At 44.1% G+C, this 22,671-nt stretch overlaps 1 protein-coding gene and 1 pseudogene across 2 annotated transcripts; one reads left to right on the top strand and one right to left on the bottom strand.

The window, feature by feature from the left end:
• Positions 1-1,942: 1,942 nt before the first annotated feature.
• LOC107505626 (cytochrome c oxidase subunit 6A2, mitochondrial) lies at positions 1,943-6,560 on the top strand. 2 transcript variants are annotated; one of them, XM_016135887.2, is made up of 4 exons: positions 1,943-2,096; positions 2,270-2,406; positions 2,503-2,617; positions 4,373-6,560. In XM_016135887.2, exons 1-3 carry the CDS (start codon positions 2,024-2,026, stop codon positions 2,584-2,586), a joined length of 294 nt encoding a protein of 97 aa, XP_015991373.1. In that variant the 5' UTR covers positions 1,943-2,023; the 3' UTR covers positions 2,587-2,617; positions 4,373-6,560. The 2 variants fall into 2 exon arrangements, with proteins under 2 accessions (XP_015991373.1, XP_015991372.1); XM_016135886.2 differs by lacking the exon at positions 4,373-6,560 and having other exon boundaries at positions 1,944-2,096; positions 2,503-2,633.
• The window catches only part of LOC107505625, a 32,087-nt pseudogene continuing 13,484 nt past the window's right edge, over positions 4,069-22,671 (bottom strand).

The raw sequence follows: 22,671 nt of genomic DNA, 5'->3' as shown, positions 1-22,671 counted from the left end.
ATGAGATGAAGATCTCATACCGGAATAGCAACTTCAAACTCTGGCCCATGATATAACTGCAGTCTAGGCTTGAGTTACAGCAGTCTAGGGCCAAATGAGCACAAGTATGCCTAGCTCAGCTAAAACATTCAGTGTCCCCAGCAATAGATACATATTTCAGGGAATCAGGCCACAGCATATAAATTTATTTTGATGCATAACACTACACTATTATGAAATAGAAGAAAATAAAAGTATGAGATGCAAGTTGAAATATATTTCAATGTAACATTTATTTGACCAAATTCATTTTAATAAATACTAGATCCCTTCACTCTTAGTGCACAGTTTAATTCATTAAAACCATACATGTTTATTAAAGACATTTATAGCTATCATATCCACAAAATAAGACACAAAACTTTCAATAAAACATGTGTCGCAGTACAAGGGAACAGAAATTAGAAATTTACTGGTAAAAGTTTAGAGAAATGCTGTCAGAGATGCCAAGTAACTTTAACTGAAATTAGGCCCCATCTTCTCAGAGAAATTCCAAAGTACAAATGGGAAAAAGCAATTGTAGAAAGAATTCTATTCAGCTCAGTGAAGACTCAGGAGTAATTTAGCAACACTATATAACATTTGACTGTCACACAGATTAAAAGAAAAAAAAGCCTAAGAAAGTTAAGTAAAAGCTAAATTCAGTTTAAACTTACTTTGAAAATATACCTTTCTCATTTTTCTTCTATATGTATAGATTAGGTACATAAAATTCATTTTTCTTTTATATATTTCATATCAGGCACATCGGCTCTTGATCAAAACTGGAGGCATCCTGTTGGACTGCAATCCTAAAAAGGCATTTCTATATGGTTAACCGAAGTAATGTGGTTCAAGCATTCACTAAATACATATTTTAGAACATCTACTTCATGTCATATTCTGTGAGGACAGAGCAGAGACAGAGGCAAACATCAGCCCTGCTCTGTCTTGCAGCTTTCAAGTCACCTGCTTAGATATGAGGTTCATACAGGCCTGCCTAGGGTTTCTTTTCTTCCAAGTAGTCAGATTTTTCAGATTGAAATAACATGCTTAGCAGTAGACAGCAGTCAAGTTTGGGGCTGCCCAGCATCTTTTGAGTATTCTTCCTATATTTGAAGATATTCTCCAAGATACAATTCCTGCCTTCCTAAGACAGAGGCTAGAACTCAATTGCCCAGCCTTTCTCAAAATTAGAACACAGGCAATGACCTAGGTGTTGCCAATTTGGACCCACCTAATTCTGATTCAGAAGAGAGCAAAATCAAGGATGCAAGCTTCCTGAAGAAACCATTTTCAAGGGAAGTGAGGGTGAAATAATCTGGCTTTCCACAGCAGCATTAATGAAGTGTTTGGCATCGAGTGTCCAGTAGTGTGAACTGTGTTGCTGTGTAACTGCTGCTGCCCTGTGTCTGGCTTTGTGAATTGTAGGCCTCTCTGACCACACCAGAGATACTGTGAGCTACTTAAGATTCTCAATTGCTTATCTTTTAAAAACTAGTTAGCGTGAGTTTGACTCTTGCAAAGAACTGACTAATACATATACTGAGCTACTGTTATGTGCCAGACTCTAAGTTGGCATATTTTTACATTACTTTATTTAAACTTCATAAACATAATTCAAAATACAAGTTTTTACATATTTTACAGATGAAAAAAACTGAGATTCAAAAGGACACTTGATTCATTCTACAAATATTTATTCGAGGCCTATTGTGTACCAGCCACTGGGAAGAGAGTATTGAACAAAATAGCTCCCTGCAACTGTAAAAAGAATGGCATATTGTTTTAAATGTCTCCTTACCAAAATAAGAGGCATGGTACAACAGCTGTCTGGAGTGGACCTCATGTCAGTCAGGCCTCACTTTAAATATAGAAACCCCCTAAAAATAGCCACCCATTTGTAGACTCAACAGGTGATTGGCCCAAAAAGAAGGGAGAAGAACCTCGACTCGGTGAAGGAGAGTGAAAGGACAGGCTGTTGTTCCTAGCTTCTCTCACTGCAATGGCTCTGCCTCTGAGGTCCTTCAGTCGGGGTTTGGCGAGTGCTGCCAAGGGAGACCACGGAGGGGCAGGAGGTGAGTGGGCTCGGCTCCTAACCCTGTGGCTTTTTGACTTTGCCCACCTGTACCCCTTCCCGCCTCTAAGGCCTTCCAGGATCCTGACGGCACTCCCCATCGACTAACTCCCCCCTCCCCAGACCTTCTGAGGCCCTCCCCACTTCTCTCACGCCTTCTTTTCCCTGTTGCAGCCGGCACTTGGCGCTTTCTGACCTTCGTGTTGGCTCTCCCGAGCGTGGCCCTCTGCACCCTCAACTCCTGGCTCCACGCCGGGCACCCGGAGCGCCCCAGGTTCATCCCCTACCACCACCTCCGTATCCGCACGAAGGTATACCGGCCCGTGGCCTTGGCACCGGGGCGGGAGCGGGCGGTGGTGCAAGGAACCCCTGAGCTGACAACTTGCTCTACCTTCTTCTCTCCACAGCCCTACTCTTGGGGGGACGGCAACCACACTCTTTTCCACAATCCTCACGTCAACCCTCTGCCCACCGGCTATGAACGGCCCTGAGGCCGGGGCAGTTGCCCCAGGCTCAATAAAGGTGTGGAAGCTGTGAGAACCCCAGTTACATGCGGACCGCGCGGCGGCGGGGGTGGGGTGAGGACCGGACAGGGCTCCCCCTGGCGCATGCACCCAATGCTGTCTGCGCCTGCTCTCTACCCAAGGCCGAATTTGGGGGGTGCTGGGAAAATGTCTTCGGTGAACCCGTAGAACTCCGCTCCTTCTCATTTATCTATTAATAATTAGGGCTCTAGGACTGGAAACAGCTATCTGGGAACAACTCTGATTCCAAACATAGGGTTTAGAGCCCTTTGTGTGAGGCTTCATGACCTAACTCTGAATGCGGAATAATTTTCTATGACCACCTTTAACGGGTCTTCTATATTAGTTTGGGAAACCAGATGTTCCTTTCTGGAAGCCTGGCTCTCCTTGCTTCTGGGGACCTGTTCAAGGGGACATTGAAACAAACCAGTTATGGACATTTCATTCACCTTCTAAGACAGACTGCTTGCTTACCATTACCACAGACCCTGAAGCCTATGCTGAAACCCATGACCAACATACACACACAGAAAACTTCTTTTGGCATCCTCCCCTGACACCTCAGAGCACCGCTAAGAAAAGATGATTGCAGGACCCAATTACCTGAGAAAGAGAGAATGTTCTCTATACCCACAAGCAGTTTCATCCAACCTTTCCTAGAACAACATTCGGGTCCTTAGATTAGAGCTTTTTAATACAAAGAAAATGTATTATAAACATCCTCGTTTAATGTGAAAATCCTCACACATATGAAAATTCATTCTGGCATCATGCCTGTTTCTGTAAAAAAGTGGGTGATCACTGAAGAAGTCTGGCAGATATAGAAACAAAAATCTTTCAAGGCCTTGGGAAGGTGGCGTAGCACCTGGCAAGTTGCTCAGGCCAGTCCAGATCTATAAAGAAGTTATTCCCACAGAAGCAGATTTGTAAGCTAAAGCAAGAACAGCCTGTGGGGAGTAGAGACAAACAAGGAAGTAGATTATTAGGACAAAGGCAAATTTGAGGCCTCACGGCTGAAATTTTCCCCACTGAATGTGGCAGTGTCTTCAGGCTTGTCATCTGGCATTTCTTTGTACTGACATTTGAAGAAGCCAAGCTATGAGGGGAAGTAAATCAGAAAAGTTGGGTAAGAGGGTAGGGAAGAATGTTGAGAGTATGGAAGAAGCTGAGAAAGAAGAAGGAAACTATGCTGACTTATATTTGTGTGCCAGAACACTTATGTGAACAACAGCTATCATGTATTAGTATTTACTGTGTTCCAAGAACAGAGGTTATACATATAACCTACAGCAGAAAAACATAGATTCTGTGGTTAGGCAGACCTGTGCATACACCCTGGCCTCATTTATGTCTTGCTTCAGCCACTCTGTGATGTAGGTATTATTATTATGTCAAAAACTAGGAACAGGCTCAGAGAGGTTGAACAGTTGGGTGTGAGGTATTGTGGGATTAGACCCTGGAGAGTGAGGAAAGGCAAGCAAGCACCTATGAAGGGGCCACCATAGCCACATCCCACACAGCCACGCTGTTCAGCAGGATGGGAACCCAAAAATTAATACTGATGGCCAGATTTCACTGACTCAGCTTATTCATTTTTAGAAAATCAAGGCAGCATTACTGAGGTCCCTAGAGTATTCCCAAATCCCACTTCTTTTCTGGCTCTAGCCCTTAGTTCTTTTCCATCTTTCCCCACAAACTTCCAATGTTAGCAGCACCATGGGTGCTGACATGAATATTCCTTGGCCTCTCACAGGATATCGATGCTCGGCTTCTTTCCTGCTCTTCTCATCAGAAGTTGAAAAGTTGAAGTAATTGGTGGATTCTTCCTGTTTAGAAAGAGAGGCCTATTTTGTGAAAAACAGCCCTGAGACCACCCTCAGCTGTGCCCCAGCCTGCTGCCAAGGGCTCTTTTGGGGCTAAGATGACCCAGGGAAATGATGATGGTCCCCACAAGCCTCTGCAGCCTCAGCTTCAGTTCCTCTTCCCCCATGTCCTTTGTCTTGGTCATCCAGAACTGCTAGCTCATCCCTTGATACCCCGGCTCTTTCATATCCCCAAGATTTTGTTTAAACTTTTTCCTCTGCTTTGAATGTCCTTATTCACTCCCCTCTGGAAACTTTCACTTAAAGGCCAAACTTAAACATCACCTCCCATAACATTTAAACATTTCCCATGGGGAAAAAGTGTTCATATGCTTTCTCTAGATTTGCTTTCTCTAGAATAAACACAGTTGGCCTCAGGTGAAGTTTGCACAGGCTGCTGCAAGAACAAATAAGCCTAAGGAGACTTGAGGGAATGATGGATGGATCACTCAAGAAAAAATAGAATGTGAGCCCCTTTATTATGGGAATGAAAAAATAAATGTGGCTATCCTGGGGTTGTTAAGTAAATGTGATGGAAGATGGCACGTGAACACAAGCTCATGAAGTGGACATAAATGTTTCTGGCGGCAGGTGACTTTCTATCCATCCATCTATTCATGGCCTCCTTCAGTAAACATTTACCCTGTACCAGACAGTGTGCTTGTCTCTAGTGATTCAGCAGTTAAAAAGTCATAATTACTGCCTTCCCAGACCCCATAGTATCCCTGCAGATGTGCCTGTCAACTTGATAATTAAGAGCATAGGCTCTGGAGCCAGGTGACCTGGGTTCACATCTCAGGTCCACCACTTTTGACCTGAGTGATTTAAGGTGAGCTACTTAATGTCTCTGGGCCCTGTAGTTTCTTCCTCTTTAAAATGGGAATACTAATAATAGTACCTACCTATAATGAGGTTTGTAGCCATGCCACGAATGTTAGAATTTAAATTTTCCTTTAGTACATTAGTCTTCCTCTCTATTCCCACCCAAACCCTTTCTCTCTCTGCTTCAGTTTTCTCACCTTAAAATCTTCCAGTTCTAAATCTATTTTCATATTCGAGTAGATCACTCAGCTTTCCCAGTCTTTAGAGAGGTATATAGTATGGCCATGGGCACAAGTTCTGGAGTCAGACCATCTGAGTTTGATTTCTGGTTCTGCTACTTACCAGCTAAATGACAGAGCAAGTAATTTAACCTCTTGATTTTTTTGTTGGTAAAAAGGGGGATAACAATAACTATATCATGGAGTTGTTAGCAGTATTAAATAAACATAAATACATGTAAAGTACTTAAAACAATACCTGGCACATCATGAGTACATATAACTGTACATTCTTACTATAAGTCTCAGTATTTTCCCACGGGTAGAAGGGAAATGCACACATGGAGTTTGGAAGGGCAATGACACTGCTTGATGCCCCCTCTCTATTTCCCCTAAAAATATGTACAGCAACAGCAGCAGCAGCAGCAGCAGCAGCAGCAGCAGCAGCAGCAGCAGCGAGTGTCCCATGGCAATCTTATAAGTTTTAAGCAATTCTCTAAACCGCTGGAGTTAAGCCAGGTATGTGGGGCTCCTTGCCCTGCTTCCAGCTTGGCCTGCCCCTGCTCCTCCACCCAGTTTCAGAACCCAGAGCAGCATCCCTACACTTGCCTTTCTTGTAGCCTGCATTGTCTTTGGGCTCGTAGAGACCTTCCCAACAGTTTATCACAGCTCTGCTCTACTCTCAATTTTGAAAAAATCTGACCTTTCCTTTCCTATGTGTGGTAAAAGACCATATCCTGTTGGGCACAAGTTCCCCAGTTCAAAGTGCTCAAAAAAGCCTCAATCTAAATCTAGTAGCTTAGCTTCAGCACATTTGTGTTTATCACAAGGGATAGGACTAGCTTCATGCTAAAGGAAGCCTACATTATGAAGAGAAAAGAGGGAGTGAACAGCAGAGGCAAGGTGTGTGTGTCCCACGAGCAGACCAATTTGTCAGAGAAGAAGCAAGAATTATGGTATAGGCATACCTTGGAGATATTGTGGGTTCAGTTCCAAGAAAATATCACAATAAAGTGAGTCGCACAATTATTATTATTATTATTATTATTATTATTATTATTATTATTATTTGGTTTCCCAGCACACATCAAAGTTATGTTTACACTATACTGTAGTCCACACGTCCCTAACCCCTGGACTGTGGACTGGTACCAGTCCCTGGACTGTTTGGAACTGGGCTGCCCTGCAGGAGGTGAGCAGCAGGCCAGCAAGCAAAGTTTCATCTGTATTTGCAACCACTCCTCAGCACTAGCATCACCACCTTGGCTACACCTCAGATCATCAGGCATTAGATTCTGATAGAAGCACTGGTACCTGGTGCCAAAAAGGTTGGGGACTGCTGCTGTAGTCTATTAAGTGTGCAATAGCATTGTGTCTAAAAGAATAAACATATCTTAGTTTAAAAATACTTTTTTTTGCTAAAAAATACTAACCATCATCTGTACCTGTTGAAAAAAAAATGGCACTGATAGATTTAGTTGACACAAGATTGCCACAAACCTTCAATATGTAAAAAGCACAGTAGCTGTGAAGTGCAATAAAGCCAAATGCAACAAAACAAGATATGTCTTTATATGGTATTATGGTATAAACATATGGCTAGTCACAGGTATTCCCATGTGAGGAATCAGAGGGGATCCTCAAAAGGGCAGACTTGGCTACAGAGGTACTAAGTTGGAAGATAGCCAGAAGTCCAAGGGAAGGGCCAGGGATTAATCTTACCTGCTGGTTACTGTGTAGATGGCATAATTCACTAGGAACTCCAACTATAATGTAGTTTTGCTTATTGTAGGCATATTATTCTCACTGGAGAGAGATGAGGAGCCCTAGTTGGGAGAAAACCAGGAGAGAAGTCTCTAGCTAGAATAGGAGACAGGAGGATGAGGGACACATCATACCTGGCCTGGGCTCACCTGCTTGCATTGGCCCTCAGAAGCAACTTGTCTCCCAGGGTGGCCATGTAGGAGGCATCGAATGTGACTATGAAGGTACCCTGAGAAAAGAAAAAAGGAAAAAGAGCATAGGGAAGGCAATGGGGGATGGAGGGAAGAAAATAAGTCAGGACAAAGAAAAGAGTGAAGAGAATTTGAGGGGATGCACTGACCTTCGTGCCCTCTCAGAGGAGGGTGGTTGATACTATAGCTGATGCTCCTCAGGCCTTTGTTCCCAGTGGGCATAGTCTCACATGCCAGGTGCAGTGGACACTGATGGGGTTGCTTCCAGAGGAGAAAAATGAATTCAAAACAGTTACCCACATGCATATATAATAGTGGTGGCATTATAGAGCAGTAGGGGCAAGGACTGACTTTTCAATAAATGGTCCTGGGAAAATTGACTTATACAAAAAAAAAAAAAAAAAGAAAAACAACAACAAAACATTGGATCCCTACCTCTCTTCATCAATTAAAATAAATTACAACTAGATTAAAGACTTAAACGTCAAAATCAAAATTATAAATCTTTTAGAAGATAATATGGTGGAATATTTTTTCATTACCTTGGAGTAAGGAAATATTTATTAAACAAGATCCACAAACAAAAACTCTAAAAGAAAGATTGATTAACATCAACCACAATCAAATCAAGACATTTTATTTATTAAAAGATGCAGTAAAGAGACAGAAAACACAAGAAACAGGATTGGAAAAGATATTCGAGCACATATAGCTAGAAAAGGACTAATAACCAGAATATGTAAAGATCTCTTACAACTCAATAAGAACAAGATGGACAACTCGATAGATGAATAAGAAAAAGACTTGGACAGGAACTTCCTAAAAGAAGAAATCCAAATGATCAGGAAATATACGAAAAGTTGCCGAACTTCATTAGAGAAATTCAAATTAAAACTGCACCAGATTGAAGGAAAATTAAAAAGTCAGATAGAGGTGGCTCCATAGTGTAGTGGTTAGTATGTCTGCTTTACACACAGAAGGTCCTGGGTTTGCACCTCAGGTGGAGCCACAGACCATACCCCAGGTGCACCAGGCCTCCCAAGTGCGTTGGGGGTGCTAGGCCCCAGGTGCACCAGGCCCCAGGTGTGTGCCGCGAGTGCATGGGAGGAGATGCCAAACTTCAGAGATCCAGTTCTTAAGGGGAGACAGGAACATCCCTAGGTCAGGGGTGGAAGTGAGGGAGCGGAGGAGGGTGAGTTAAAGGGGCGAGGGGGAGTCAGATAATGCCTAGTCTTGGAGTGGATAAAAGCCACAAGAATTATCATACACTACTGATGCAAGTGTAGGTAGGTGAAATGATTTGGCTTTACTTATGAAAATTGAAGATACACATACCTAATGATTCAGCAATTCCACATGTGGTAGATACCTTCCAAATATTAATGTATAGGTACATCAGAATATATGTCCAAGAATTATCATGGCCAAGATTGGGAAACAACTCAAATGGCCATCAATTGTAGAATAGGTAAAAAATTGTGGTATAGTCATACAAGGGGCTTCTGTATAGCAATGAAAATGTCCTATAGCCACAAAAAACAACATGGATGAATCTCACAAACATAATATTGAAGAAAAGAAAAATACACAAAAAGCATGCAACGTATTTCTATTTATATGAAGCTCAAATATTGGCAAAACTGAACAGTATTAGGGATGTACTTGTGGGTGGTAAAATTATAAAGAAATACAAGGAGTCGCTTATCACAAAGTCAGAATAGTGATTACCTCTGGGGAGAGAGTGAGGTTGTGATGGGGAAAGGCACATAGTGAAAGGGCTTCTGTGGGTGCTAGCAGGATTTTATTTCTTGACCTCCATGCTAATTGCATAGACATTTACTTAATATTATTTGTTAAACTATACACATGCTTTATAACTTTTCTGTGTGTGTGTTTTACATTTCACCATAGAAGAATTAAAAGGAACATGCTATACCCTAAGGAAAGGGAGAGTTCCTGGCCAATTAGAGCCCAAGGGAGCTATTTACCTGAATTTCTAACACTCATGTCAATAGGACAGCCATGCTGGGAAATAGAAATTGATCACAGTTCTATAGGAATCCTCATCCTCATTCCTTAAAGTCATTGTCACATTGACTCCAGAAAGCTCCCCACTACTAGATCTGCAAGCTGAAGGAGAAAAGACAGCACTGGAAGACAGACTCCATTGGAAATAGATTGGAATTAGATCAGAGGCAGAGGCAGAGGCAGAGGCAGAACTGTGGGAACTCATGAGCTATAGGCTGATAACATTCCAACCAAATCATTTCTTTGTTAGGACAGCCAAAGTCAAACACAAGCACATCTCATCCTATGAGTGTGAGAGACCCAAAAGCTTGAGTGTCTGGATATGAAAGGAGATAGCACTCACATTCAAGTCCCCTTCACAGAGGAGATCTTTCCCACAGTTCTTAAAGGGGAGCTGCAGCAAAACAGTATATTCTCTTCCTATCAATGTCTTAATCCTTCTCCAATCCCCTCATTAGGAGTACTCATCAACACTGAGTATTACTGAGCACACACCCTGCACCCAGGACTGTGCTAGATGCTGGTAAGGAGTGGGGTGGTGGGAGAGGGGCAGTTAGAATATAAAAGAAAGTTAAGACAAGATCCTTGGCTTCAAGGAACATAAAGTTTAGTTGAGGACTCAAATCCAACTCACACCAGAACAACTATTCAACAAACATTATTAAGTATCAATAAGGGGACAGTTTCTGAGTTGGGTAGGGGGTTAGGAAAGGTAGAAACTACAGGCAAATTAGACATGGTTCTTGCACTCAAAGAACCTATAATTCCAAGAAAGTCACAGAGGTACATACAGATGGCTATGATTCCAGTTATGTGATATTTGGCATTGTATCACCATGATGTAATAGGAGGCCAGAGAAGAAGTGACAGATGCTGAATGTGGTATTCGAAATAAAGGAAGATAAGACTGGAGCTTTGAGGACTAGAAAAGGTCTTTGAGTTGGAGAGAAGGAAATGTTTTCCAAATAAAAGATACGACATGGACAAAGGCACAGGGAGAAATTAGATGAGTTAGGAGAAATCTGCAGAATGAAAACCAACTTTATGTTGGAATGAAGTAGATAACAAGCTGGGATATGTGTAGGGTACAATCCAGGCAGGGTCTTGGTAACTGGGTGGTGGCATTTTGGACTCGATGTGGTTGTAGGCAGTTGGGAGCCACTAGCTTCTTAAGCACATGGAAACACGGTGAAAATCAGCACATCCCTGGGACTTCATTGGAAGACTCACAGAAGAGTGAAGAGGTCCTGTGAACCCATAGCCAACATAGGGCAAAAGTTCTGGGATAAGGGGAGAAGTTGAGGTGCAGGATGATGGGATTCACCACATCCTCCATACAGTCCTGAGGAAGAATGGCTTTTCAAGAACCCACTCTTCTCCTTACTTTTCACTACTGGAGCTTCTCTTCCATTAGATCCATTCCCCACTCTCACATAGTGCCCCAGCCAAACTGTGGAGCCAGGTTCTCCAGCCCCAATCTTCCTCTCTCCAGCCCGTCTCTCTACCCATCCAACCTCACACAGCAAGGAGCAGGGGTTTCAGAAGCTAGCTAGCCTTGCTTAGGCTCTTCCTCTCTCTCTCCCTTTCCCAGAACCCAAAGTCCTTACTGCTAAAAGCAGTTTCATGATTTCACAGTGATTCTTCAGCCCCAGGGTTTTTCTTTGAGTCAAAGTCCAGTTCTTGGCCTTATCAAAAATGGCACGAGAAATCAGATGGCCTGTGTCCAATGTGATATTGTACCTGACAGAGCTTTGGACATCACCTAAAGCAGAAGTAGGATGGAAGACAGAAAGTCAAAGAGAACCTCAAATATTCTGTTTTCATTTGTTCATGCTGAGCAATTTCCATTGGCCATGAACTATACCAGGTACTGAGGATACATGTGGAGAAGACAGATAAATTGGTCCCCGCCCTCATGAAACTCAGTCTAGGAAAGGAGACAAGTACATAGCACATATGTCACAGCGTGATCAGTGCAAGAGTGGGTTCTCAGTGGTAACTCAGATCTGAGAGTCAGAGATGCTTTTCTGAATAGGCCTTGTTTTAGCTCTGACCTGAGGGATGAGCAGAAGTAGGGTGAAGATTGAAGAAGAGAACACCCCAGACTGTGGGAACAGTGGCTAAAACCAGAAGGGAGAGGAAGGCTGACACATTTACAAAAAGTGTATGGGAATGGGATGAGGCGAGGCTGGAGTGGCAGGGAGGGGTCAAATCATCAAGAGCTTTGTGGGGAAGGATTTTGATCTTTATAAATGCAAGAAGGAGGGAGTAGAAGGGTATTAAGCAGGGGAGCAAGAAGGCCAGATTAGCATTGTAGGGCTAATCAGCTCTAGCTGCTCTTTGAAGAATGAAGGGAGGGTGCGAGAACAGATGTGGGAACAAGTACACATGTAAGTAGGAAGGAAAAGGGTGGCCTTAAGAAAGGCAATGGCTGGGGAAGGTGGAGAGAAGTGGGCAGACTCCAGATTTATCCTGGAGACAAACCTATAGGCCTGGATGTGGTAAGAGGGGAAGAGAAGGGACCCAGATTTCTGACACTGGTATCCGGGTAGGTGCGAAAGTGAGATTTGGATTCCTGGGCCCATTCTCTTCTGAGGATAGGGCTGAGGATCTCTGAGGGGTGATGAACTGGGTCCACTGGAGAAAATTCACCTAGCTGCAAGTAAGCTTTTGCAGATAGTGAGACAGACTGTGACGTTCCCAGCTTCCATGGGAGTGAACGGCTCTTCCAGGCACTAGTACACAGCCTTTATCACCTCTGAGGGCATGAATCTTATGGCCAGCCCCACGTTCAGCACTGGCAGGCACCTGAAGACATACATGGGAGCTGAGGAGGGGACTCTGGCCTCTAGGAGGAGGACAAGGGAGGGTTGACTCAGTGAATCGGATGCACATGAAGCAGAGTTGGGATGTGGGGAGTTGTCACCTGAGCAACAGGACATGACCCTGGGCCCTCACAGTCAGGTCTGCAAGTCCATTCCGGGTGATGTTTAACCCCAGCTCAGAGATTGCCCCAAATTCTGGAACCTGGGGGAGAACTGGCAGCCTGCCATCCTCTGGCCAGAGAGGGAAAGGAGAAGTACAAGTCAAGGGTAGGTAATGAAAAGTTTTGAGAAGAAAGATTAGAAAAGAAGACAGCAGCAAAAGTGGATCCGAATGGAGAAATCGAAAAGGAGAGATGAGGGGATAGGAATGGAAAGCAAGCAGAGCAAGGATCTCAGGGACTCCAAACAAAGAGAGAAGAGTTCTTTTGGGCCCACTCATCATGAGGGTGCAGATTAACAACAAAATGAAAGTATAACGATAAGAACATAATAAATTCATTTATTTATCATTTGTATGTTCATTCATAAATATTTGATGAAAGGTACTCCCACTGAGTTATCTTTACAAGAAGACTAGGAGGTCGTTAATATTTAAAGTTTTATAGAAGGAAACTAAGGCTCACATAGGCTAACACACTTGCCTAACACTACACAGCTGACCTGGCTGGCCAGGTCCTTGATCTGGGGCCTGCAATCTCTTAACCATTAAGCTGCCCACAACAGTTTGAAGACTATTTGAAACTGAAGGAGTAAAAAAAGATAATTTTGCTTAGCTGAACCTGGTGAAATTCAGGGAACTAAACTACTGAAAGAAGGAGAGGTAATGGCTCCTACTAAAGCCATTGACAAGAGGTGGCATCAGGTGAATCTAAGAAATGGAAAGGAATTTGAACTAGAAGAGGCCAAAGCTTGCTGTGAAAGGGTTGATGCACAGTCCTGAGGTTTCATGAAATAGATAGACAGAACCCTGGTTTTCCTGCTCTCCCAGGGCCCCAGTGGCCATGTCTATCAGCTTGTCCCTATTCACGGGTCCCAACACGGTCAGGGCTGCCTCAAAGTGGCCCCAGGGGTGGCCTTGCTCCCCACCGAGAATGACCTCACACTGCCACCTAGCTCTCTGCAGAACAAAATCAGTGCCAGTCACCAACCTGGGCAACTCCTCCACCCCACACCCAGGCCTCACCCAGCCCAGGTTCCATCAGCCACTCACCCTCTGAGGAAAGGAGCACACAGACACCTGCCCCTCACCCTCCGGGTCAGCTCATAGTATGGGGAGTCCCAATGAGGACCAGGTCGGAGCTGCCATCTCTGTCCACGTCCACAGAGCAAAAGGAGGCCCTGAAGTAGAAGCTGATCGGGACGGCAGAGCCTGAAGTCACCCCACCTACCCCTGCCAGAGGCACCCCTTCTGGGCCAGGTCCTGCCTCTCCCCAAGGACAAGGACCTCCCTACCATGAGCCCCAAGCCCCTTCATCTCCTCCCCCTCTGTCCCTGGAGACTGCCACCCTCATGTTCCACTCCGAGTTCCTCCACATCCAACCTGGGTCCCTGTGACTTCAGCCTTCGGCCTCTATTGCCTGGACACCTGGACGAAGAGGACGACTTTCCCAGTGTGCTGATGGCGGGGGGCCCCCAGGACTAGGCTCTGCACCCCTTTCCAAAGGGCCAGCTCTGTGGAGTAACCTGAAGGGGCCAGGCCTCAGCACAGAGGCTCTGGGCTCCTGCCCCTCCCAGGCATCTCATCTCCCACCTGTCCTCACAACCAAAGCCTTTTCTCACCCAAGTAAGAGTCCCTCATGTCCACATGCTCTTGAGACATGTTGATGAAGATGGGGCTTATATTTGGGGGGTACAGGAAGGCACCTCCAGACCGGCCGAAGCCCCCTACAGCCTCCAGAACTGGTCCATCCTGGGAAGAAAGGATTCTGGGGCTGAGTAGAGGGAACGAGAAGAGACAGCAATTTCAAAGCAATCCCTGTAGCCGACTCCACTCATTATATGAAATTCTCTTCTTCTTCCCTAGCCCCCACCAGCAGCCTCTGTGCCGCTGACTCCTAATGCCTCTCAGTCCATCCCCACGGCCCATGCCATGATCAGTTTCATTGCTTCTCACCCACTGCCCTCTCTGCCTCCTAGCTTGCTCTCCTCTGCTCTATCTTCTACTGCCCCAGAGTTAGGTTTCTCAAACCCAAATGTATAACCACCACCCTACTGACAAATCAAGCTGGCTTCCTGTCACAAGCTCCTTAGGATCCAACTCAATTAAACCTGAGGAGTTACCCTCTGTTTCAAAACACATCAAGACTTCGACCTGGACACCTCTCTCTCTAAGACTCAGCTTCCCTCTCTGGAAGAGTCAGCCTCAAAGTCAACTCCTCTGTGGACTTTCTCAATTTGCTCAGGAAGTGATAGGCATTTATCGCTCCACATACACTGTTTACTGCCTTTTAAATCTTTTGATTGTGGAAATCAAAAAGCAGAAGGAAATGTATAATGAATCTATAAGTACCTATGACCTAGATTCAGTGATAAATTCATGACAAACCTTATTTCATTTCTACATCCCTCTCGCTCACCTCCCCCAAATAACTTTGAACCCAATCCCTGTGGGTATTTTGAATACACTTTTGGACAAGACATGCTATATTGTCATGTCTTTGGTTTGTATGGTCTGTCCCTTCCCATTCTACGGCTGTCTCCTTCCATGCTATCCTTAGTTCATTCTATTCTAGTTATGTTGGCACTTCTATCGCTCCATTCCATTAAACTTATTCCTGCCTCAGGACCTTTGCATTTGCTTTTCCTCTATCTGGAGCAATCTCTCCCCATATTATTCCGGTGCTGGCCCTTTCTCATCATTCAGCCTCAGTTATTACTCCTCAGGCCTCCTCTAATCACCTCTCTTTCTCTATCCCAACACTTAGCACAATTGAAAATCTTTCATCTATTGTTCGTCATCTCCTCCCACTAGATAAATGCGCCATGAGAGGAGGAACCTTAACTATCCTGTTCTCTGCTGTGCTCCCAGCACCTACTTACACTGCCTGAATGTCTCTCCCCTACTAAATGGTGAGCTTAAAGAAAGAGTCTGCTTTCTCATTTACTTCTGGGTCTCAGCTATAGTCAAGGGCTGGCCCAAGGTTAGTGTCTGAAACCTGTTTATCAAGCACCTGCTCTACCCACCATTGTGAGTACTGAACTGAAGTCTTATTGTGACATCTCTTTCTGGAAAGAGTTACTTCTTCTCAACTGGGTTCCAGAGGCCATGAAACTAAAAGGACTTGAAGAAGGAGAATGTGATCTGAGGCTTGGGTTTTGGGGAACAATTTGGGATGAGCTGTAAGTAGGGATAAACCTTCAGGACTTCAGGGGACAATTGGGTCAAGATCTCTTCAATTCTAAGTCCTAAGCTTGTTCCCCATAACTTTCGACTGCAAAGATCTTTTTCTGCAGCTGCTTCTGGATACTGTCAAGTGCTGCAAAGTTGTCCACTTAACTAGTGGTTCGGCAAGGGCAGTGAGCCGATGGTGTTTAGCTCCTGCCTGGTCGTGTGTTCCTGGAGATCATCACCCACCTACAGCAGAGAGGCAGCTGAGGAGGAAGAACCCACCAAACTTCCTGCCTGGGTGAGGGGCAGGTTTAATCTGGAGGAGCCATGAAGAAGAGGACATACCCCAATGGTATATCAGATGATGCTAACTTTCTCAGCCTGGGAGGTGACATTACTGTATTTCAGGGCGTCTTTGTATTTCTGTCTATCTATGATGACAATGAGGATCTTCTTGGCACTTTTGCAGGCCCCATTCTTACTATGAAATAGTTCTTTCCTGTCAGACAAAAAAAGGAAATGACTCTACTGAGATGAGATTGATTCTGGAAAGAAATCATTTGTAGTGCTAGAAGCTCATCTGGAGAAACGGGTGAGTCTTGGTACCCTCTGACTCTCTAAGGCATGTTGAGAAATCAGTTCACACTGATGTTCATAGCAGCATTATTCATGGTGGCCAGGACATGGAAACAACTAAAGTGTCCTATGATAGATGATTGGATAAAGAAGCCGTGGTACATTTATACTATGGAATATTACTCAGCCATAAGAAGAGATGAAATACTGCCATTTGCAACAACATGGATGGACCTCAACATATTCATGCTATGAAAAATAAGGCAGACAGAAAAAGTTGAAAATCACATGATATCACTTATATGTGGAATACAAGCCTAAAAGCAACAGATGAACAGGACAAACAGACTCATGGACATGGACAATAGACTAGTGGTTACCAGAGGGTGGGGGAGAGTGGAGAGAGGGGAGGTAGATGGAGTAAAAGGGGTCAAACATGTGGTGATAGAAAGATATCTAACTATGGGAAATGAATACACAATGTAAATATATATATATATATATATATATATATATATATATATATATGCCTTACTGTTAAAAAGTACAGCTGAAACATCAGATTTCATTAACCAATGTCACCATAAAAAATAAATTAATTAATTTAAAAAAATCAATTCAGCCCTTTTTGAAAGTCATACTAACAATAATTAGTAAGACCAATGATCTACTCATATTCCTTGTTCCTAAAATTACAACTAAGGAATCCCATTCCTTGGAGGCAGTATGGTTTAGAGTGGGAGCTCTGGAGTCAGACACATTTTGGGCAAATTACTTTACTTCTCTGAGCCTCTACTGCTCTCCATGCAGGATAAGAATAACAATTTTACCACAGCTGGTCTCCAAAGGTGGCCTCCAGTGAGCCACACCTGATTCCCTTACCATACTGAATCTTGCCTATAACTTGCTCTAATCAGTAGCCTACAATGGAAGTGACACCATGCCAGAGGTTATGAGCCTAAGAAGCCTTGGTAGCTTTTGCCTTTGGGAAGCCCTAAACTACCATGAGAAGTCTAGTTACCCTCTTAGAGGCACTCCATGGGGTGGCCACATGGAGAGAGAGGCCCAGCCATCCTAGCTGAGCCCAGCCTTCCAGCCAATCTTGTCAAGGCAGCAGCCATGTGAATGAAGCTCTTGTGTGCAGCCTCAGATGCCACCCCACCACAGCCACACAAGACGTGAGAACAGCTGAGCCTCAGGATCATGTAAAATAATAATAAAAGAGTTGTTGTTTAAGCCACTAAATTTGGGAGTGGTTTGTTAGGCAACAATAGATAACTGAGATAAATAATATCTATCAGGTTATTCTGAGGATCAGATGAAGTCAAGCTTTTACAGTAGTGAATGGCCTACTACAGTTAATTCTATGGTAGTTGTTACAAACTATTAAAAATGTAACTATAAACTCATGTAGCTCTACAAACTCAGAATATACACACATGCCAAACAAGATAAGACACACATGCCAAAATAATACTGGAATCAACTTAAATGCCCAACATTAAGAAAGGCATTTAGCAAATCATGACTCAGGGCCTTGGTTAAAAAGTACATAGCCATTTCAAAGGAAAACAATAAAAGCTATAGAGACGTGTGGAAAAGATTTCTATAATAGATGGAAAAAAAAGACAGGATGAAAATAGTTTCTGCCCTGATTGCGACTATATAAAATATGTCTGAATAAAAACAAGAATGAAAATGACACTGCTTTGACATTATTTATTCATTTGTACTTATCCCTTCTTGATGCTAAAATAGTGATTGGCTAGAGGAGCTGTCGGTCCCCCAAAATTTCTTTAATGTTTTGCCATTTTGTCTTTTTTGTAATGAAACTTTTGAAAAAAATCCAAATACACCCCCTGCCCCCTGCCACCAAATCCTAGTCAGAGTTAGCAAGGAGTCGAGTCCAGCCCTGAGATGGGCTTGACTCTGGGAGCAGGGAGGCTGCTGTTCTGGGTGATGGGGAGCAGAACAGTACTGATGAGGACCACACCACCTCTCACCACTGGAAGGAGCTCCAGAGACTAAAAAGGGATGCCACTCCTGTGTGACTTTCAACTCAAGGGATAGAGGCTTTCCTCTCTGTTGTCTAGTGTTCAACACAAAAGAGCTACCCAGGAGTAAAGAGGGTGCATTTGGCAGAAGAATCCTGTGTTCAGCATTTCTCCAGCACCAGCCCTAGAGCAGCACTCAGCAGTGTGCACAAAGTAAAGGATCCCAGATATTCAGCCCTCTCATTCAGAACAGAACCAATCTTCTGTTCTGGCCTCACCACCTAAGGCTTTTTTTTTTTTTTTTTTCATGAACCTTCTAAGAGAGGAGAGGGGTCATCTGAAAATTGCAAAGGAAAGGGCTTGCAGAAATGACTGACTCAGCCGGTTATAGATTAACCACACCTTATAGATCTTTAAATGGCCTTTTAGAAACTCTTGTAACACTTACAAGATAAACAATCTGTAAATAGATAGGACCAGTAGTCTGGGAATTCCTTCCCCTTTGCAGCCCCTACCTGAAACTCCCCCTCCCCATCCTGAGTCATGAGGCACACATAAAACCTCAGATGAATGAATCACACGCCCCTTGCATGGACACTGCAGAGGTATATAAACTGTAAGAAATCTAACCAAGGAGAGCTCATGCTTTGGTGCTGTTAAGCCCCACGTACTCCGCAGGCTGATAAATTCTCTTCCTTTAACAAAGTTGTCTGAGAGTCCAATTTCCTCCGTCAGGTGTCACTTCCTGCAACACTCCTAGCACTCAGTGCTGAGCAGGCACATAATAAGCACCCAGTTAATGTAGAGAGCATGCATGGATGATAAATGAGGGGATGGAAGGTGGAGAGAAAGGCACAAAAAAGACACTTAGTGACAATGTCTGAGTCCCTGCCAGGGTGGTAATGGGTGCCACACCATTATCTGGATAAAATCTCAACCACTTATCCAGGACTTCCTGTGTAGAAGTGCCTCACATGTTATCTCATTTAATCTTGAAACCAAGTTGAGTTTATCCTCATTTGACAATTTACTGAGACAGAAAGAGCCAGTAACTTCCAGGGATGCCTAGAAAACAAGCAGGAATGGGAACCCAGATGTGTCATGAGATGGCTGCCCCAGGTGGGCTCAGGGTCCAACCAATCTAAGGCCAGGCAAAGGGGAAACATGAGGAAGAAGAGTCCTGTCCTATATGAGTGATCAAGGAGGCCAGATACACTCCAGCCTATAGCCCCCTTACTTCTCTTTTAAGCCCCTTTCCCCAGAGCCTCCCTCAGTCTGTAGAAGAGCTGTGCAGACCCAGGATGAGGAAGAGATGTGGCAGGTATCCCGCAGGCAGTAGGAAGGGGAGCTTACACCACTGTCAGGACTCCCGTGGCTGTGAACATCGGTTCGTTCAGTTGGACAGTGGGATCCACCAGGCTCTGAGGGCTAGAGCTGGTCTGGTATGCAGTGAAGTGAAGTGGATCTCCAGGAGGTTCGAGTACTTCATGAGCGAGATTTGTGGAGGCCAAGTGGAGGCCCCTGGGCTCAGAAGTTGTTTTTGTTTTTGTTTTTAATAAGCTTTTTATTTTGGAATAATTTCAGATTTACAAACCATGTTCTATGTGTTTTTGAGGCCCAACAAATATATACCGAAACCCAGAAAAAAAAATGGCCCCACAAGAAAACTGGAAAATCGAAATTAGATAATACTTCTTTCCGAGTTTAAAAAGAATAACTTTGCTAACCACAATATTTGTTAAATTTTTAAAAAATGTATAATACATGAAATTATTTGTAGGCTATATTTCCTCACTTCTTAAGGATTTGTACATACATATACACTAATTTCCAGGAAATAAAATAATAAAATAAATCATAAGTTGCATGAAAAACATAATAAAGAATCATTAATTATTTGATCAAGTTACCTACAGTCAAATTTCCCAGCAAAATTAACAATCTTTTCAATGCTTTTAAACAGCAAAAATGCCATATTTCTATGGCATATGGGGACCTATTAAATACAGTGGGGGGGGGAACTACTAGGATTGGGGCTCGACTCAGCCCTGCACAAGGACCATATCTTAACCCTGTCCCAGCGTTACTGTGGAACAGGTCCACTGAGCCAGCAACCCCAGCAATGCCAGCCCAGCCTCCAAGGTTGTCTTCTCCAGAAACAGACCCTCCTTCCTTCTAGTGGGGGCCAGTCTTCACTAGGGTGTTGGTGCCCTCAAACTGGTCCATCAGAGCTCTGAAATCTGCTTAAAGTCACTTTGGCCAATGTTACCAGAGTCATTAATCAGGAGGACAATATTCATCTCTTGATTTGGACACTCTGCAGAGAGATAAGGAAGAATCAAAGATACATGTGTGGGTCCCAGCCATCTCCTAAGGCCCAGAAAGCCTCTCTACTCCACACAGTCAGAGGGTTACTCCTGGCATAGGAATTAATTCCCATCCAGTTTCCAGTACCCTCTACAGAAGAGACCCAGATCTGTTGCCCCAGCCCCTTCTCCCCTCAGCACAGTCCCTGTTGCTCTCCTCTCCCCACAGGCCTGAAAAAAAGGAGAAAGAAATAGAGGACAGGGGCCTGGTGAGTTCCTCATTCATTTAGTCAACAAATGTTTTTGAATACATATCTAAGGATGTCATAGAGTATAGGGCAGGCAATTTAGCAAAGTGGTTCAGAGTGTGCATTCTGGAGCCAACATGCCTGAGCTCACATCCCAGCTCCACTATCTACTAGTGGTGAGTCCAGACAAGTTATGGAATTTCACCGGGCTCCAGTTTTCTCCATCTGTAAATGAGGATAATAATAGTGCCTACCACAGGGGATTGTTGCAAGGATCAAAGGAATTAAAATGTACATAAAGTGCTTAAGACAGGGCCTATCCTGCCTCTATAAGGGGTAGCTATTATCATCATCATCATCATCACATGCCAGGCATTGTTCCAGGCCCAAGGACACACCTGCAGTTGATGATGGAGTGTGCCATCAAGACCTGGCCCCTATAAGTATATAAGTGCCCATTCCAGCTACAGGAAATTGGTTGTCCATGGCTCTCAACTGAGTCCCTCCCCATGAATCACACTAGCCAATAAAGAGCGCTCTCGCACATGATTACACCTCCTGCTCCTGCGGGCAACCTGGATCTAGTCACAATTCAAGCTTCAAGCTCCAGGCTGACACCTCTTTTCTGACGGCTTTGCAGTCCATCCTCTCCCTCTGTCCACTCCTGCTTCCTTCACATTCCTACAGATATTGCTCCTAAGAACATCCCCAAATGAGCCTCAGAGTCTGTTTCCAGGGAAATATGATATAAGACCATAGATTTAAAAAATGAAACCATCCCTGCTCTTCTGGAGTCTACACTGTAATGGAAAGGCATGCCATAGTACATAAATAAATAAGACATTTCAGGTTGTCCCCAAACTCATGTGGAAGGTTGTGGCTTGTGTGCAGGACCCAGTTGGTATCTCCATCAGTGCCCCAGGGTGGTAGGAGATCAGGTGACCTCAGCACTGAGGAGTGATGCTGAGTTGTGGCAACTCCTCCCCCATCTCACCTACTTAACCAGCTGGTGCGGAGAAGAAACGGAAGATCGCTTCCCTCCCTGCTTCCTTGACGAATAGGGAATCCAGCCACCCACATGGTAGCCCAAGGAACCCTCGGGTGTTCCCCTTTTCACTATTATCTCCTGCAACTGTTAGCTGTTATTCCTTGTCACCACATTTTGCACTTGTGCCTACTTTTTTAGCTGTATCACCAAATGACCCCTCACACCCTCTCTCAGGCCAAACAAGTTTCCTCACAATGTCATTTCTGTTTCTTTCTCCTTTTATTACATCTACTGGTCTTCTGACTACAGACATCTGGATGCAGTTGAGTGTCTTCTGAAAAAGAACCAAACCAATCAGGAAAGTTGGCTCTGAGCTTTGCCACTTCCGAACAATAGAAACTCACCTCTCTGAGCCTGTTTTTTCATCTATGAATGGGGATCACCCTGCTTGCCACCTAGGATCTTGTGAGGATGCAATGAGGCACCCAGCACTGCCTGGCACATCATCTCTTCCACTTCTATGCAAACCTACTTTGCCTGCAGCAGGTTTACAATCTGTGTCCCATTTCCATCAGGCATCCTACCTCATGAGTTTCAGAGACATCTATAAGACATTTACCTTCTAGTGTTTAAATGCCACATCTCTTACCCCAGCTACACAGATATTCCAGGCAGGGTATGGTACCCCCAAGAGTCCTGAACACCTCTCCTCCATTCTGTTCACTCTGTATCCTCTGCTCTCACAATTTGTTCTGGGGATGTTTCTGCTGCTGCTTCACTTTTAGCTAAAACCGCATTATGCCTGTCATCATAGCTTCTCTCTGGTCCAAAGTACTGTTCTCAGTCAGCACCATGAGAGGCCCCTGGTCATAACTTAGGGCACATTATCCCCTCTGATGCCA

Source organism: Rousettus aegyptiacus, unplaced genomic scaffold (assembly GCF_014176215.1).
Source record: "Rousettus aegyptiacus isolate mRouAeg1 unplaced genomic scaffold, mRouAeg1.p scaffold_m13_p_8, whole genome shotgun sequence".
NCBI lineage: Eukaryota > Metazoa > Chordata > Mammalia > Chiroptera > Pteropodidae > Rousettus > Rousettus aegyptiacus.
This window is presented reverse-complemented; position numbering and strand designations above follow the sequence as displayed.